General features: G+C 35.7%; 1 protein-coding gene across 4 annotated transcripts in view; it reads right to left on the reverse strand.

The window, feature by feature from the left end:
• Positions 1–216: 216 nt before the first annotated feature.
• CCDC82 (coiled-coil domain containing 82) overlaps positions 217–15,296 on the reverse strand; it is a 741,906-nt gene continuing 726,826 nt past the window's right edge. For 3 of the 4 annotated variants that reach the window (XM_036427709.2, XM_045578088.1, XM_045578089.1), the window contains exons 6-8: positions 10,742–10,912; positions 6,444–6,629; positions 217–1,163 (exon numbers count right to left, since the gene is read on the reverse strand). In XM_036427709.2, the coding sequence (XP_036283602.1) occupies positions 1,095–1,163; positions 6,444–6,629; positions 10,742–10,912 (426 nt within the window). In that variant the 3' untranslated portion in view covers positions 217–1,094. Of the gene's footprint in view, positions 1,164–6,443; positions 6,630–10,741; positions 10,913–15,296 lie in introns of those variants that run through there. The other variant, XM_045578090.1, reaches the window with a different exon arrangement.

Here is a 15,296-nt window from a genome sequence, read left to right on the forward strand (position 1 = left end):
AAAAAATTAATTGCAGAAAATATCAAGTAGTCTTGATGAAAGGACTCAACAACGTGTAGCATTTTATGTATACTGAAGTCCATGAGATGAACCACATAATGAAGCCAGGTTCAACCAACATTTGAAGTAAGAAACAAGTATCTAGAATTTCAGTAAAATAGAACCTGCTGGAACATCACTTTTAGGAATTAAAGATACAGAGAGACAGTCCATTTGTTCACTCTAAAATCATTTCACTTTTATTAAATTATGGAAACATTTAGATGTGCAAAGCAATGCAGATGCCAAAGTATATTTTTAAAATATTTTTGGCTGAATAATCTCTCTGAGATCTTCTGATCCTAACATAAATACTTATATTATAAAATTATGGATACAAAGCAATAAAATACATCTTAATCATTAACACATAGGCAAAATTGAACAGAAAAAAAGAAAACATTGTGAATCATGAAAATACATATTATAAAATGATTCCTGAATGTGAGGATTAAAACTCTGAAGGCCTAAAATTTATTTCTAAGGGAAACTGTAGAAAAATAAAAAAATTACTATAGTCTGATTCTGAGGCAAGGGCATTAAACTGAATGAAACACTGAGGTTTATCCCATAGTCAACTGATTTACATGATAGCAGTAAAAAATACATTAGTCAAAATAGAATAGCAAACACATCTGGCAGGGATTCAGCAATACATACATGTTAATGTTGGTCAGAATGCGTACATGTAGATATTAGTCAGCAATACATACATGTTGATGTTAGTCTAAGTACATTTTAAAAATACAGTATTTTTCTATTGACAGGACATGAACATTTATTTCTTGATTGATAATCATCTATTATAAAGATATTGTTATTAACTTCAAATACATTTAAAAATAATTAGGCTTATGTTTTCTATGGATAGCAGATAAAATTTATTGGACTGTAGAATAATACTTCATGGAAATTAAGACGAACATGTTTTAAACAAGATATTTTGCCATGAAGAAATACAGAAAATATATAAATATGTCACGTGATACAGAGAAACAATATCCATGATCTTCACATCTACAGGAATTTATAAAATCTTCTCTGAAGGAAAGGTGTTACAATGCAAACTTCTCTTCTTGAAAGTAATCCGCATCACTGAGATATTTTTGAAGTAGACCATATTTCTGTGTATAAAATAAAAAAAAAAACCTAGTTATTTTACTTAAAGGAATGGAAGTAAGCTACGCCTTTTCAATCTACAGACAGGAACAAGAACAATTTCATTTCATGGTAATCATGAGTAAAAATACTTTAATATAAAAAGGGACTCAAATTTAAATTGTTAATTCCTAACTCACATAAAGCATTATTAATTCCATAACTTTCTTGTAAACTATGTACTTTGAATATATTTATTGTAGAAGTGTAACAACTTCAATAATTTATTTAAAAATTTGTTGAATGAATAACATATATCAAACACTCTGCTAATGACTAACTGGATACAAAAAAAATTTGCTATTCCTACCCCTAATGAGAACAGAGTTCAGTAGTAATAGTCCAATGACAGCCAATAACAAATGCTGTAAAGCAGGCGGAAATTGTTCTGAGGCTTCAGAACGGGGAGCATGGTGAGCTGAGGTGACCAGAAAAGAATGGCATCCACGCTATCCTGGGAAAAACCATTTGGTAGCAAAGGTTTGGTGGGGAGAGCTCTGTAGGAGACAACAGTCCATACAACAGTGACAAGACAAAGTATGGGATTTTACTATGATCAGGTTTTTTAGAAGAATCGAGAGAGATAAGACTGATCCAAAGAGCCTGAAGTCAGGGAATACAAAGTATGAAATGCCAGTAGGTTAAGGAGTTTAGCACTAACATGACAGGCAACAGAAAGTTATTAAAGGTGTTAAGGCAGAAGATTGACATGATCCAAGGTGTATTTTTTTTTAAAAGGTAAAACATCCATTCTAGAAGAATTTGGCAAGTAGTTAGGAGTCTACTGCAATAATTTAAGTAACAAGGGCCCAAATCTCAGTGACAGCAATGAAGACGGAGAGTAAAGGTAAAGGTAGAATGAGAGAGAGAGAGGAGTCAGGATGATTTGGAGACTTCAAGGTGATAGAGTTCCCAGTGCTTACCTCAGTTGGGAGATTAACTGACTAATGGTTTCTTAATTCTTCTTATGAACTGACTGTGATTCTTCTCCCAGTGAGATGATGACCCTGATTTTTGTGGTAAATGGAAGGTTCCAGACAGGGGCATGGAACCTTCCCCCTACCTACAAAGATCTCTGACTCAAAAAGAAGAACAGAAGAAATAACCTACTGACTACTTAGGGATTCTCTTCAGCTCTTACCCAGACAGGTTCTATTAGATATAAGCAAAGTTCTCTAGGACAGTGGTCAGCAAACCGCGGCTCTCGAGCTACATGTGGCTCATGAGCCACGGTTTGCCGACCTGTTGACTACTGTGTTCGCCGACCACTGCTCTAGGATTAGAAGCCTATACTTTAAATATCTGACTGTTTTTATGCCTTTCACATTATCATTATATTCTTTTTTATTTATTAAATTTATTTTGGAAAATTACAGCCTATCTGAGCTCTACTAAGGAAGGAAAACCTCTCCTTGCTTTTATTACCAATAGGTAACATTAATAGACTACTTACTAATTCCTAGGTCCTATATTAAATGCTTACCATGTGTTATTTATTTAATCTCCATAATCAAAACCCTAATTATTATTATTTAGTTCCTATTTTACTGAAGATAAAACTTAGGCTTTCAGAAGTGAAGATATTTGCCCCCCATATTCAACTGCTAGAAAATATTTAAATCCATGCTTTTAACCATTATATAATAGTATGCTATTTTTGAGATTTAAAGGGAGGGAACAGGGTGCAGCTTTGGTGTGAAAAATGAAAAAAGGGACAGTGAAACTCAGAGAGAAGGCAGCATTGCCTGGCCATTCATTCTCTCTACTATTACTTTTTACTAAAAATTTGGAGTTTGAGTTTTATTATGTCAAGTGCCAGATGGACCTACTGATGAAAACTGATGGAATTGTGGGAATAACAGCATGAGAAAGAGCTCAGAACACAAAAGGAAATTTGGTGTCATCTAAGTAGCAGCAGTTTGACCTGAAAAAAAGAAATGGGGAACCTAGTACAGCATTTAGTTCTAAGTAGGGGCCCTCACTTTTTAATTTGCTAAGAATCACCTAATATGTTAACCATTGGGTTTAACATCCCCAAAGGATTCACATTTAATAAGTCTGCAGTGACGCAAGGGACTACAGAGTTTTCACCAAGTTCTAGGTGATTCTGAGAGGCAGTTTAGGGCCATGTTTTGAGAAGCATCAGTTTAAGGAGTGGAAGACAAAAAATCTTTTAAAGTTGAAAAGGGATAAAGAAAGAACAAGTGAGGAGTTTTGGGAAGGGGCAGGATACCCAATCATAATTTAAAAATTTTATCTCTGTAACAATATTTTTGTAATACATTTGAAATTTATTTAAAATACATCTGTAAATGGAAACTTGATACTTGTATTGATGTATTGTCTTCACTTTCTGGTGTTCATGTGGTCACCACCCCATCCCAACTATATACAACTTCCCTGAAAACCCCATCATCATATGCACTTTCTTCTTAACAACAGCAGCAAAAAATTTTGTTAGAATTTTGCCAAAGGCATATACTAGTATGTTCTTCCACTCAAATTTAGAATGAGACATATATTTCCATTATATTTATTATATATTTTGGTTTTATTATAAGTTTATCATTTGTTCTTTTTAAAATATATATATACTTTTATTGATTTCAGAGAGAAAGGGAAAGAGAGAAACATCAATAATGAGAATCATAGATTGACTGTGTCCTGCATGCCCCATACCAGGGATCAAGCCAGCAACCAGGCATGTGCCCTAATTGGGAATCAAACCATGACCTCCTGGTTTATAGATCAACGCTCAACCATTGAGCCATGCCAGCTGGACAATTTTTTATTTTATTTTATTTTATTTTTTGCACTCAAGTTGCTCTTAATCTTTAATGAAATTAGGTTATAAGTAGATCTTCCTAGTTCAACTGTTAAGAGGAAAAACAAGAAGAATAAAGTCAGACTAGGTGGCATGTGTTGAGGAAAAAATGCTGAGATATCCTGAGATGATGAAAGAGCAAAGGGGGGTGGGTGACAGGAACAAACCGTTTGTATAAGGTAAAAGGGGTTGACATAATAATTGGGAGGCAAGAGCATAGAGAGCCACAAATATATAACCATTCAGGTAGCACAGAGCCTGGCACTGTGACTGTAGCCAAAGGAGGAGGCATCATCACTCGAACCACACAGGGACACTGAGGAGTGGGCGGAGTGAGGCTGAGAATGTCAGAGCGCCGTATCCATTTGGATTTTAAGCACAGCCCTAAAAGCTGCACATGGTTTTATGTTGGTTACGAACTTTAGTTTCCAGGAGAAATCTTTTGAGATAGGGTATGGACAAATATTTTTAAAGTAGGAGGGAATCTCAACAATAAAATGAGCCTCTTTAACATTTTATGTGGAAAAAAAAATGTGCATGTTGTTCTAAATGTGTATGATTTTGAAATTCAATCAATGCACAACATTAAGTATTATTCTTTAAGCAGTATATGGCACTTAGCTTTCTTTTTCCTTTCATTTTTTTCTTTTTTTTTTTAAATATATTTTATTGATTTTTCACAGAGAGGAAGAGAGAGGGATAGAGAGTTAGAAACATCGATGAGAGAGAATCATCGATCAGCTGCCTCTTGCACATCCCCTATTGGGGATGTGCCCGCAACCAAGGTACATGCCCTTGACCGGAATCGAACCTTTCAGTCCGCAGGCCGATGCTCTATCAACTGAGCCAAACCGGACCCGGCTAGCTTTCTTTTTCTAAGAATATTGTTTTTTCTTATTCCAGGTCCCTTCTGTTGTTACATACATACCCTGTTAAGATTTCTCTAAGGTATTTAATCTTAAAATAGTTTTATATATATATATATATATATATATATATATATATATATATATATATATATATATATATATATATATATAATACAGGCACAGTGATTTTTTTTTTGACACCTAGTACACAATTCTTTAAAAATGTGCTGCCCCAATAGATCTCTCAAATCCACTAAAGGGCTGGCAACACTTAAGAATTTAATGTCATCTAGGAAAATGAAGACAGGACATACTGGATAAGAGATGGCTCCTTCCTACGGCAAATTGGAAAGCACAGAAGACAGGGAGGAAAGCAATGGGACTGAGAGAAGCAGAAGCAAAATAAGAGATAAAAAGCTGGAGAGAGTCACATGAGAGAAATGAGACTTAAGTGTCCAGATGTGGGGAGTGGGCAAAGAGATCCCTGGGCGGTGGTTTGTAGTGGGAGGATATTGTCAAAAAGGCAACCAATTTTGATGTCATTCTCCAGACCCGGAGCATCACAAGTCCTAAGAAGTTCCCGTTTTCTTGTTCTCTTTTTCTTTCCTTTTGCTAGTAAATTTGTTCTCTGAGCTCTCTTCTTTTTCCTTTTCCTCTTTCACAAATTCCCCTAGCCTGGAAATAACTCAGGCAATGGATCTCAAGTCATGCCTTATTGTTTTTTTTTTAGATTAAATATACTGTTGATCTGAGGTGCCTGAAAACCTCCTATGTATTCTCTCTTCCACATTCACGTGACTAGACCTGTCTTAAAAGGTTTCAATCCCAGGAGCATCCTTTGCATGTACCACAAACAAGTCTAGAAGCTCTGGGAGCAGACCAGAGCTTAGAGCTGCCTCCAGGAATCCAGTGCACTCTTCAGGACCTCCACTCGATCCCTAGTACCAAATTTCGTGACCAGCAGGATATGGGGAGAGCAAAATCAGTGCCCTGGCCTAAAAGCTCTGCATTTCCCTCAATCTTCAGGGGCCAGTGCTCACTGCTCAGTCTCATGTCCTCAAGAAGAGGATGTGGGTGGCAGTAGACCTGGCAGCCAGGATTTCCCCAGATTCGCACCGGGGGCTTCTTTACTCTCAGGTCACAAGAACTGTTTGTTCTAAAGAACAGGAAGCAGACAAGCAGAGGTGAGTCCTGTATTTTGGCAAAGAAAACAAGGGGACTTTATAGGCATATGTGTATATACATACATACACACGTCAGCAATGACACATCTATAAAAGTGAAAGGACAGGAAGCCTCCATGGAGGGGTAGTGTTATTGCTGATTAAAAGTTACCCGACGAGCTAAATGACTACCTTAGAACATCACCTATCTGGGGTAGGACAATGATAAGCATGATAGGAATGGGTAAAAAAAAGAGAAAATGCAAACACTGGGAGAGAAGGAGAGATTCCTTTTAAATTTTGCTGCTTTCTAATCATTGACATCCTTTAGCTACTCATACTTAGGTCCAGAGTCTACTGAATGGGAGGGTTATCTCATATCCCCCTTACCTCCTTAATCCAGCCATTTTCTTTCAACTGATTGAAAATTCTTTCCACTGTTTCTTTAACTTGTTCATTCTCAACTTCTTCCATATTTACCATGGAGCAACATTCTTGATACAGTTTGAATTTAAAATGTTTCAGATTATGATAAACTCTGGTTCGGTTTGCACAAATTCTGCCAATAAAAAATTCCTAAATCAAAAAATAAACATAATTTGGCATGTGATGTGAATAACATAGCAATTAATATAGACTTTCTGCCTTTCAGATTTTTAATAGTAGAATCTAATGCATTGTTTATTTTTTAAATGAGTATACAATGGTTCTTTTACCTTCTCTTTCTTATATAACCCAGTTAACAAAAACTGAGCACTTACTATGTTCCAAGTATTGGGCTGAGCACTGGAGATACGTAAGTGAAAGATGCCCTACCTGTATTAAGAGAGCTTATAGGAGAGTTTGGGAGTAAATCAAATGGTTACAAAACAATTTGTCAAATACTAAGCACACGATTCTATAAAGATACAAAGGTGGGACAGTTAACTCAATCTGGAGGAGAAAAGGGTCCTCAAAAAGGTGAAGCTTAAACTAAGTCTTCAAAAAAAAAAAAGAGTTTGGGAAGGAGGAGAAAAATGTCTTGTAATATAGATTATAGGAACGCCTATCAAGAAAAACATGCAGGCTGCTGTACGTACATGGGTACTGAGTTTAAAATGCCTGGGTTACAATAATTTCCTAGCTTATAAGCAACATGTAAAACTAAAACAAACTCTCATACTAGTACTAAGTACTGGCAGTTTTTACTTAATACTTTCTTCTAAAAAACTTTTGTAGAGTAGAAAATAACTGTTTAATCATATCCATGTCCTTAATTAATGAGTCTGATCTGATTATAATATTAATATTTTGTCGTTTGCAAACTGCCTTAGAACATCACTATTTGCTACTCATAACTAGGTCCAGAATTTTGAACTGCAAGGATTTTAATTTTTATGTTTATATGGACTTCTAGGATTTTATGATTAATAATACTCATCTTATGAAATCAATCTCAACAAAAACATTTCCCTTTCAGAATACTCTGACTATACACTTTGTTATCCACACCTATTGCTAAAATGGGAAAAGTGTCACTGCACTGAGCTAATGAAATATAACTGTACCCACATTGTTTTACTCTCTGTAAGAAATGAAACAGAAAGGGCTCCGGGCATTCTAACATGATTAACCTTATTTCATGGAGTAACCTTGCTAACTTATGTATTTGACTCTGTGCATAAATTCACTTCGGTACAAGTGATATAGTAACAACACTGATCTATGTAACTTGTATTCTATTTGACAAAGAATTGCACCCTTTTTTCTGAAGCCACATTGCAAGGGTTCACACAGGTGATAAGTTCAGTAAATAATCTGAGAATATAGTGGCAAAAATAATTAAAAGTTAAATATGATAATTGGCAACTGTCAGATTTGATGCGTCACCCTGTGTAGATGGTATTTGGGACAGCTTACAAGCTTTCTTAATGTTCAGATTTCTATTCATGTTCTGTGTAAACCTTTGTTTTTCAGATCATTAGAAATACTGTAATCAGGTGTTGTACATTTGCTTGCTTACTCTAAGTATCTTTCCCATTTCAACATTATCATTATATCAGTCACATCAATTATAAAAAATTTACTCCCATTTTGAGTGAAAAAATACCACCAGCGTTGCAGTGGCCACTCTGAGAACACTGTGTCTCTCCATTCCTACCATCAAAGTTGATCTTGTTGGGGAAGCCTCTTATTGATGTTTGGGATAAAATACATTAGGAGAATAATATCATTTTCATTTCCACCACAATGTATTCTACAGAGGAATTTATTTGTACAGAATTTTTAAATTTGGACAAGAGAGAAGGAAAGGTGTTTAAAAATCCTTATTTAAAAATTTTTTCCCTGTATGTTACATTACACATTATAGTTTACTTCTTCCCATTTCTAATTCCTATCTTCCTAGCATCTACTTACACTTATGTAGGTCAATAAACACAAAATTACCTTTAGAATATTCCTACACTTTTTTCCCTAAAATGTGATCACATTTTATTAGGAAGAGCTAAGCCACTGCTAGTAAGGCTTCACAGAAAACAGTAAAGAACAGCTGTACTACTTAATCTTAGTGCACTTTTACCTTGTTATACCGTATGAAGTAATGTATACAGTACAACACAGTGTCCACTGTAGGATTCCACTTATATAATGTATAAAACAAGTAAAACTAATCTATGTTGTTAGAATAGTGTGCTTAAATGTCCAGAAATGTATTCAGACACTACTTTTAATTATCTAATTGCGTTTCTGGACATTAAGAACAGAATTCCAACAAGATAGACAGTATTAAAACCTACCAGAAACAGAAAATGAGTACTGTTGTGATTGTTGTCAGAGCAGATAGGCAAACTACATAAATGATTATATGCAGGATAGCCTGGTCTACAAACTGATAAATCTGAGGAAGACTGAGTCTAAGGCAGTGGTTCTTAACCTTTCTAATGCCTCAACCCTTTAATACAGTTCCTCATGTTGTGGTGACCCCTAACCATAAAATTATTATTATTTTTAAAAATATATTTTTATTGATTTTTTTACAGAGAGGAAGAAAGAGGGACAGAGAGTTAGAAACATCGATGAGAGAGAGAATCGTCAACCAGCTGCCTTTTGTACACCCTCTACTGGGGATGTGCCCACAACTAAGATACATGCCCTTGACTGGAATCGAACCTGGGACCTTTCAGTCCATGGGCCAACACTCTATCCACTGAACCAAACTGGTTTTGGCAACCATAAAATTATTTTCGTTGCTACTCCGTAACTGTAATTTTGCTCCTGTTATGAATTGTAATGTTCTCCTATGGTCTTAGGCTCTATAGCAATGGTTCTCAACCTGTGGGTCACGCACGAGCAGGGTCTCCTAAGACCATCAGAAAACACAGATATTATATAGGTATACAGGCATAACTCTTTAACTCTGGCTATATATTGTTATCTAGTATCTAAAAAGATATAGCACATCATTTGTCTAGGAATCTTACTTCCCATTAAATTGCTAGTTTCAATGCAGCACTTTGCCACTTGATTCAAAAGTACTTTGCTAATGGAGAGCTGCTGACTGGCGTCTTTAGGTAGTTTTAATTGTATGCCTTCAAATAGAGAATCATTTTCCAATATATTTAACTTTTACATTTTTCCATTATGAAGCTGGTGGGTTAATGTTCTTTGCTTTTATTTCATGAAATCTCTTATTTTTTAGGTATTTGAGTCAACTATTTTGTACAGTCCTTATTCAACGTCACAGGATATCAGAACTCCAGAAATGGTTGTCTAATTCATACCCCCCTTCAAGATTAGCTGTAGACAGCAAAGACAGGGGCTGTTCAGCAATAGTTTTATTTATACAACAGAAATTGAACCTCAAAATATTAAATCACTTTTATTCAGAGTCTAGATATATTATTTCATAAAGTCATAAATCAGTTTTAAAGGATGGGGAAATTTACATATGACTATGTTTTTATAATTACTTGCCAAATAAAACATTAAATTCTGAATTCATTATCTTTATACACACTTTCTAAGTGATTCTTGCCACTCAAATTGTTCAGAGGGAGTTGGTCAATTACTGCCTAGTAATACTGAGGAATCATATTACCCAATCTAGCAGAATTCAGATAAATAGTATCTTTGTATCTTAATAACTGACTGGCAGTAGTTAGAGTCGATTTTGGATCTCTAGCCCCCAAAATACATACACCTTTCACAGATATACAGACTCACAAGAGCAGTGGTCGGCAAACTGCGGCTTGAGAGTTTGCCGCTCTGTTGACTAATGAGTTTACAGACCACTGGTCTAGACTCTCGATTCCAATAATTACAGGCTATTCTTGTTCCTTGTTATTTAGCCCCTGTCCTAGTGATTCTCAAGCCACAGTTTGCCAACCACTGCACCAAATTCTCCTTTGGACCCTAAAGGGGACATCTGCTTCTCCTGTCCCAGTTACCAACCTTTCAGCCTTATCCTCCCACTCCCCCTCCCTATTTGGGTGAGGTGTACTTACTGTACCTACAGAATATGCATGGATTTTAGTATTTTACTGAATTAGGAGTGAATCTGCTTATAAGACATATTTTTCATATTCAAACTTGTACACTTTTCCCTTTACCTAGTGCTTTCTCCATTTGTAAAAATAAGGTTATCTGTGCAAGCTTATTTATTTAAAATTCCCCAATACTGAAAACTAAAATGAGAGAGGGGAAAATACCTGCTTATCATATGGCATGAAATCATCAGCTTTCATAGTCCTGGGGTTATACTCCTTCCCTGATAAGCTCACTAAATATGCACAGTGGCGATGCAACCCGCAAGCCTGGCAGAAACAGTCTTTAGCACTCTTCCGATAGATGCTCACGTCAGAATAACTTCCTACCCGCTCCTGAAAACAAAAGATGTAATTAGGCTTTAAAGGATTAGAATGAGGACAACAAAAACAACGTTAAAAGAACGTAACCAGGTTAAACCAATTTTAGGAATCATAACAGGATGAGATATAAAAGCAAAACACTGGTATTTCTAACTTTAATACTGAGCACACAGTAAGTGTGTGACAAGTGATTTTTTACAATAGAAAAATAAATTAGAATTTAAAATATTAAATGGGAAGAAACCAGACTAGAAAATAAATTAGTTATATCCCTCACACTTAGGAGTTACTAAGTTGTGATTTCCACAAGTTTTCTTTCTTTTCCTTCCTCTCATCTCTAGTTAGTGTTAATGAGGTATTAATTAGTTAAAGGTAGGAAATAATGAGCAGCAAAAATTCAGAATTTAATAAAATATTTAGGTTAGTCAAAAACTGAAAGAAAAAAAAACAGGGAGAAAAAAAAAAAAAAACAGGATCACATTTAGTCTCCATTGTGTGAATTATATCATGTTTTCCACAAAATATTCCAGAAATATTTTAATCCTCCTTTGGTTGATTACTAAAGTACTGGAAAATAAACAATTTGGAGCTAAGATTGCTAGATGGTCAGTACCGATGTGGACAGTGGAATAGCTGAGTTAGTGGTAAGTAAACAAATAGAAAATATTTGACATTCATAAATAAGTTTTACTAAGCTGTGAGAATACTTGTGCTTGAGTATTCTTGCTTATGCTCTAGGCCTGTTAGATATTACTGTTCTAATTAGTAGTATAGATTAGGTTTTTTCACAATATTTGAACTATACACAAGGAGCATATTAGAAGGGTTATTAAGCCACTTTCACATTCTCCATTAATTAAATATCCAACAGACTAATAGTTTTCTCTTTCCATTGGATGATTCACAACAACACTGCCTTTTGTCTGTTTTCTCTATTTCTCATATTTCATGACACTTCATGACACATGTCCCTCACAGGCTGACATGCAGAGAGAATAGGTGACTAAGCACCTTCCCTCCATGCTTTTGTGTTCATCAGGAAACACATGCTGAGCAGAAAGCTCTATCAGCTTAGTTCCCTGAGAGAGGATGACAAGCAGAGCACTCCTGTTGACTCACACTGGACAACCGGTGTAAGTGAAAACTAACCTGTTGGATTAAGCTATTGATATTTTGTTGTGGGCTTATTTTCTTTGTCATATTATAGAATAACCTAGTTTATCCTGACCAAGATCATACAGAATCATCTGTGTCTCTACATTCTTAAGGCACTCTCTTTTTTTATCTTATACTTATTTCAAACACTGGGTTACCCATATTCAGCATAACCTACCATATGGAGTAAAGCATAATACAGCATAGTGGTATGGGCTTTGGAGTCAGAGAAACCCTAGAAACATGGGGTTTCTAGGCTTACATATTTATTGGTTTGGTTCATTATTTGATGTATAACCTTATGTTACTCAATTTTTCTGAGTCAGTTTCCTCATCTCTAACGAAAGAAATAATAGTGCCTTTCTCGGGGGTTAACTTTGAAGACAGTAAGAAACTACTTTGTATGTAAATTATTTGGCAAAATTAAATAAATAGTAATGCTGTTTTTCTTTCTATTAAAGAATAAACATTTACATAATTTTCTAAGAGTTGTACTATCTGCTTTACCTTCCAAGTAAGTAAATATTTCCCTTTCAAGTAGGTAAATATTTTCTGGATCTGAGGGAGAAACTGGAGTTTAAAGAGGTTAAAAACACCCCAAGTCAAAAAGATACCCTAAACTCAATTAGTTTTCTTCCTATAACTGTCTTTTAACTGAAACCACCTGTGGCTAATTTATCATTAGGTAACCTAAGGCTGACCAGGTCTTGAGAGAAGCCAAATCTCCTGACATAAATGAGGTCGAGTAGCTAATGATTTCAGTGCTAGAAGGATGTTAGGCAACTTGAACCTCACTTATCTTGCCATTTTCCTCTTGCTAATAATTATTAGAGATAGAATGTTAGAGAGAGAAAAGAAACCTTAAAATTCCTATAGTGCACTCTCTACTATTAGAGATCATAAAGAAATCTAGAGGATAACATGGAATCCAATAAATCTTATAAATTAAAAAGATGCTTTACTCAAATTGGTAGGATTATAAAATCTTCAGGTGGAGAAGGATGTTAAAGACAACCTGGGCTGCAATCCCCAAATTGCATTATGGAAATCCACTATCCTGGGAGGTGTAACTATTTCACAATAAGGAGTCTCAGAGTAAAACACAAATATGGGAAGTTTTATATACTACATGGCTCTCTTGAAGATTTACAGTATAAATTAACACATTCATGTCCTTGAAAAGTCCTCCAGTTAAGTGAAACCCACTGTTTCTCAAACCTTTTAAACATTTTATTTCCTGAAACAACATCCTATGAGACAAACTCCTCTTATTTGTTTGTTTGTTTGTTTATTTATTTATTTATTTATTTACTTATTTATTTATTTCCTCACCCAAGGACATGTTCAAGATTTTCTTTGGGGGAGGGGGAGAGGGGGACCCTAGCCCGTTTGGCTCAGTGGATGGAGCATCGGCCTGCAGGCCAAAGGATCCAGGGTTCAATTCCAGTCAAGGGCATGTACCTTGGTTGTGAGCTCCTCCCAGCCAGGCCCTGGTTGGGGTTCGAGCAGGAGGCAACCAATCCATGTGTCTCTCTCATATAGGTGTTTCTCTCTGTCTTTTCCTCTCTCTTCCATTCTCTCTGTTTTTTTTTTTGTTTTGTTTTGTTTTTTTTTTTTAAGTATTATCATTTTATTTTTTTTTATTTATTTATTTTTTATTTATTATTTTTTTTTAATTTATTTATTTATTTATTTTACATATTTTAATGATTTTTTTTTGCCCCCCTCCCTCCCTCCCCCATATCCCCTCCCTCCCCATAGTTTTATGTCCATTGGTTGTACTTATATGCATGTATACAAGTCCTTCGGTTGATCTATTATCTCCCCCAGATCCTCCTCCCCTCCCCGCTGTAATTTGACAATCTGCTTGTTGCTTTACTGTCTCTATATCTATCTTTTGGTTCATCAGTTTATAATGCTCTTTATTATCCACAAATGAGTGAGGTCATGTGGTGTTTCTCTTTCATTGATTGGCTTATTTCACTCAGCATGATGTTCTCCAATTCCATCCAGGTTGCTGCAAATGATGAGAATTCCTTCTTCTTTATGGCAGCATAGTATTCCATTGTGTAGATGTACCATAGTTTTTGGATCCAATCATCTGCTGACGGGCACCTAGGCTGTTTCCAAATTCTGGCTATTGTAGATTGTGCTGCTATGAACATAGGGGTGCATATATCCTTTCTGATTGGTGTTTCTAGTTTCTTGGGATATATTCCTAGGAGTGGGATTACTGGGTCAAATGGGAGTTCCATTTTCAGTTTTTTGAGGAAACTCCACACTGTTCTCCACAGTGGTTGCACCAGTCTGCATTCCCACCAGCAGTGCACGAGGGTTCCTTTTTCTCCGCAACCTCGCCAACACTTGTCGTTTGTCGATTTGTTGATGTTGGCCATTCTGACAGGTGTGAGATGGTACCGCATTGTTGTTTTGATTTGCATCTCTCGTATAATTAGTGACTTTGAGCATGTTTTCATGTGCCTTTTGGCCTTCCTTCTGTCTTCTTTTGAAAATATTCTATTTAGGTCCCTTGCCCATTTCTTAATTGGATCATTCATCTTCCTTTTATTTAGTTGTATCAGCTGTCTGTAGATGTTAGAGATTAAACCTTTATCAGTGGTGTTATTTGCAAATATGTTCTCCCACACCGTGGGCTTTCTTGTTGTTTTGTTGATGGTTTCTTTTGCTGTAAAAAAGCTTTTTATTTTGATGTAGTCCCATTTGTTTATTTTCTCTTTAGCTTCCATTGCCCTAGGGGCAGTATCAGTGAAGAAGTTCTTTTGGCATACGTCTGAGATTTTGCTGCCTGAGGATGCTTCTAGTATTTTTATGGTTTCCCGTCTGATGTTTAAGTCCTGTATCCATTTTGAGTTTATTTTTGTGTATGGTGTAAGTTGGTGATCTAGTTTCATTCTTTTGCATGTGTCTACCCAATTTTCCCAACACCATTTATTGAAGAAACTGTCTTGACTCCATTGTATATTCTTTCCTCCTTTGTCAAATATTAATTGAGCATATTGATTTGGGTTGATATCTGGGTTCTCGATTCTATTCCATTGATCTATATGTCTGTTCTTGTGCCAGTACCAGGCTGTTTTGAGAACAGTGGCTTTGTAATACAGTTTGAAGTCCGGTATTGAGATCCCTCCTACTTTACCCTTCTTTCTCAGGATTGCTGTGGCTATTCGGGGTCTTTTATTGTTCCAAATGAACTGTTGGAGAGTTCTTTCTAGGTCAGTGA

Source organism: Pipistrellus kuhlii, unplaced genomic scaffold, assembly GCF_014108245.1.
Source record: "Pipistrellus kuhlii isolate mPipKuh1 unplaced genomic scaffold, mPipKuh1.p scaffold_m20_p_9, whole genome shotgun sequence".
Classification (NCBI taxonomy): domain Eukaryota; kingdom Metazoa; phylum Chordata; class Mammalia; order Chiroptera; family Vespertilionidae; genus Pipistrellus; species Pipistrellus kuhlii.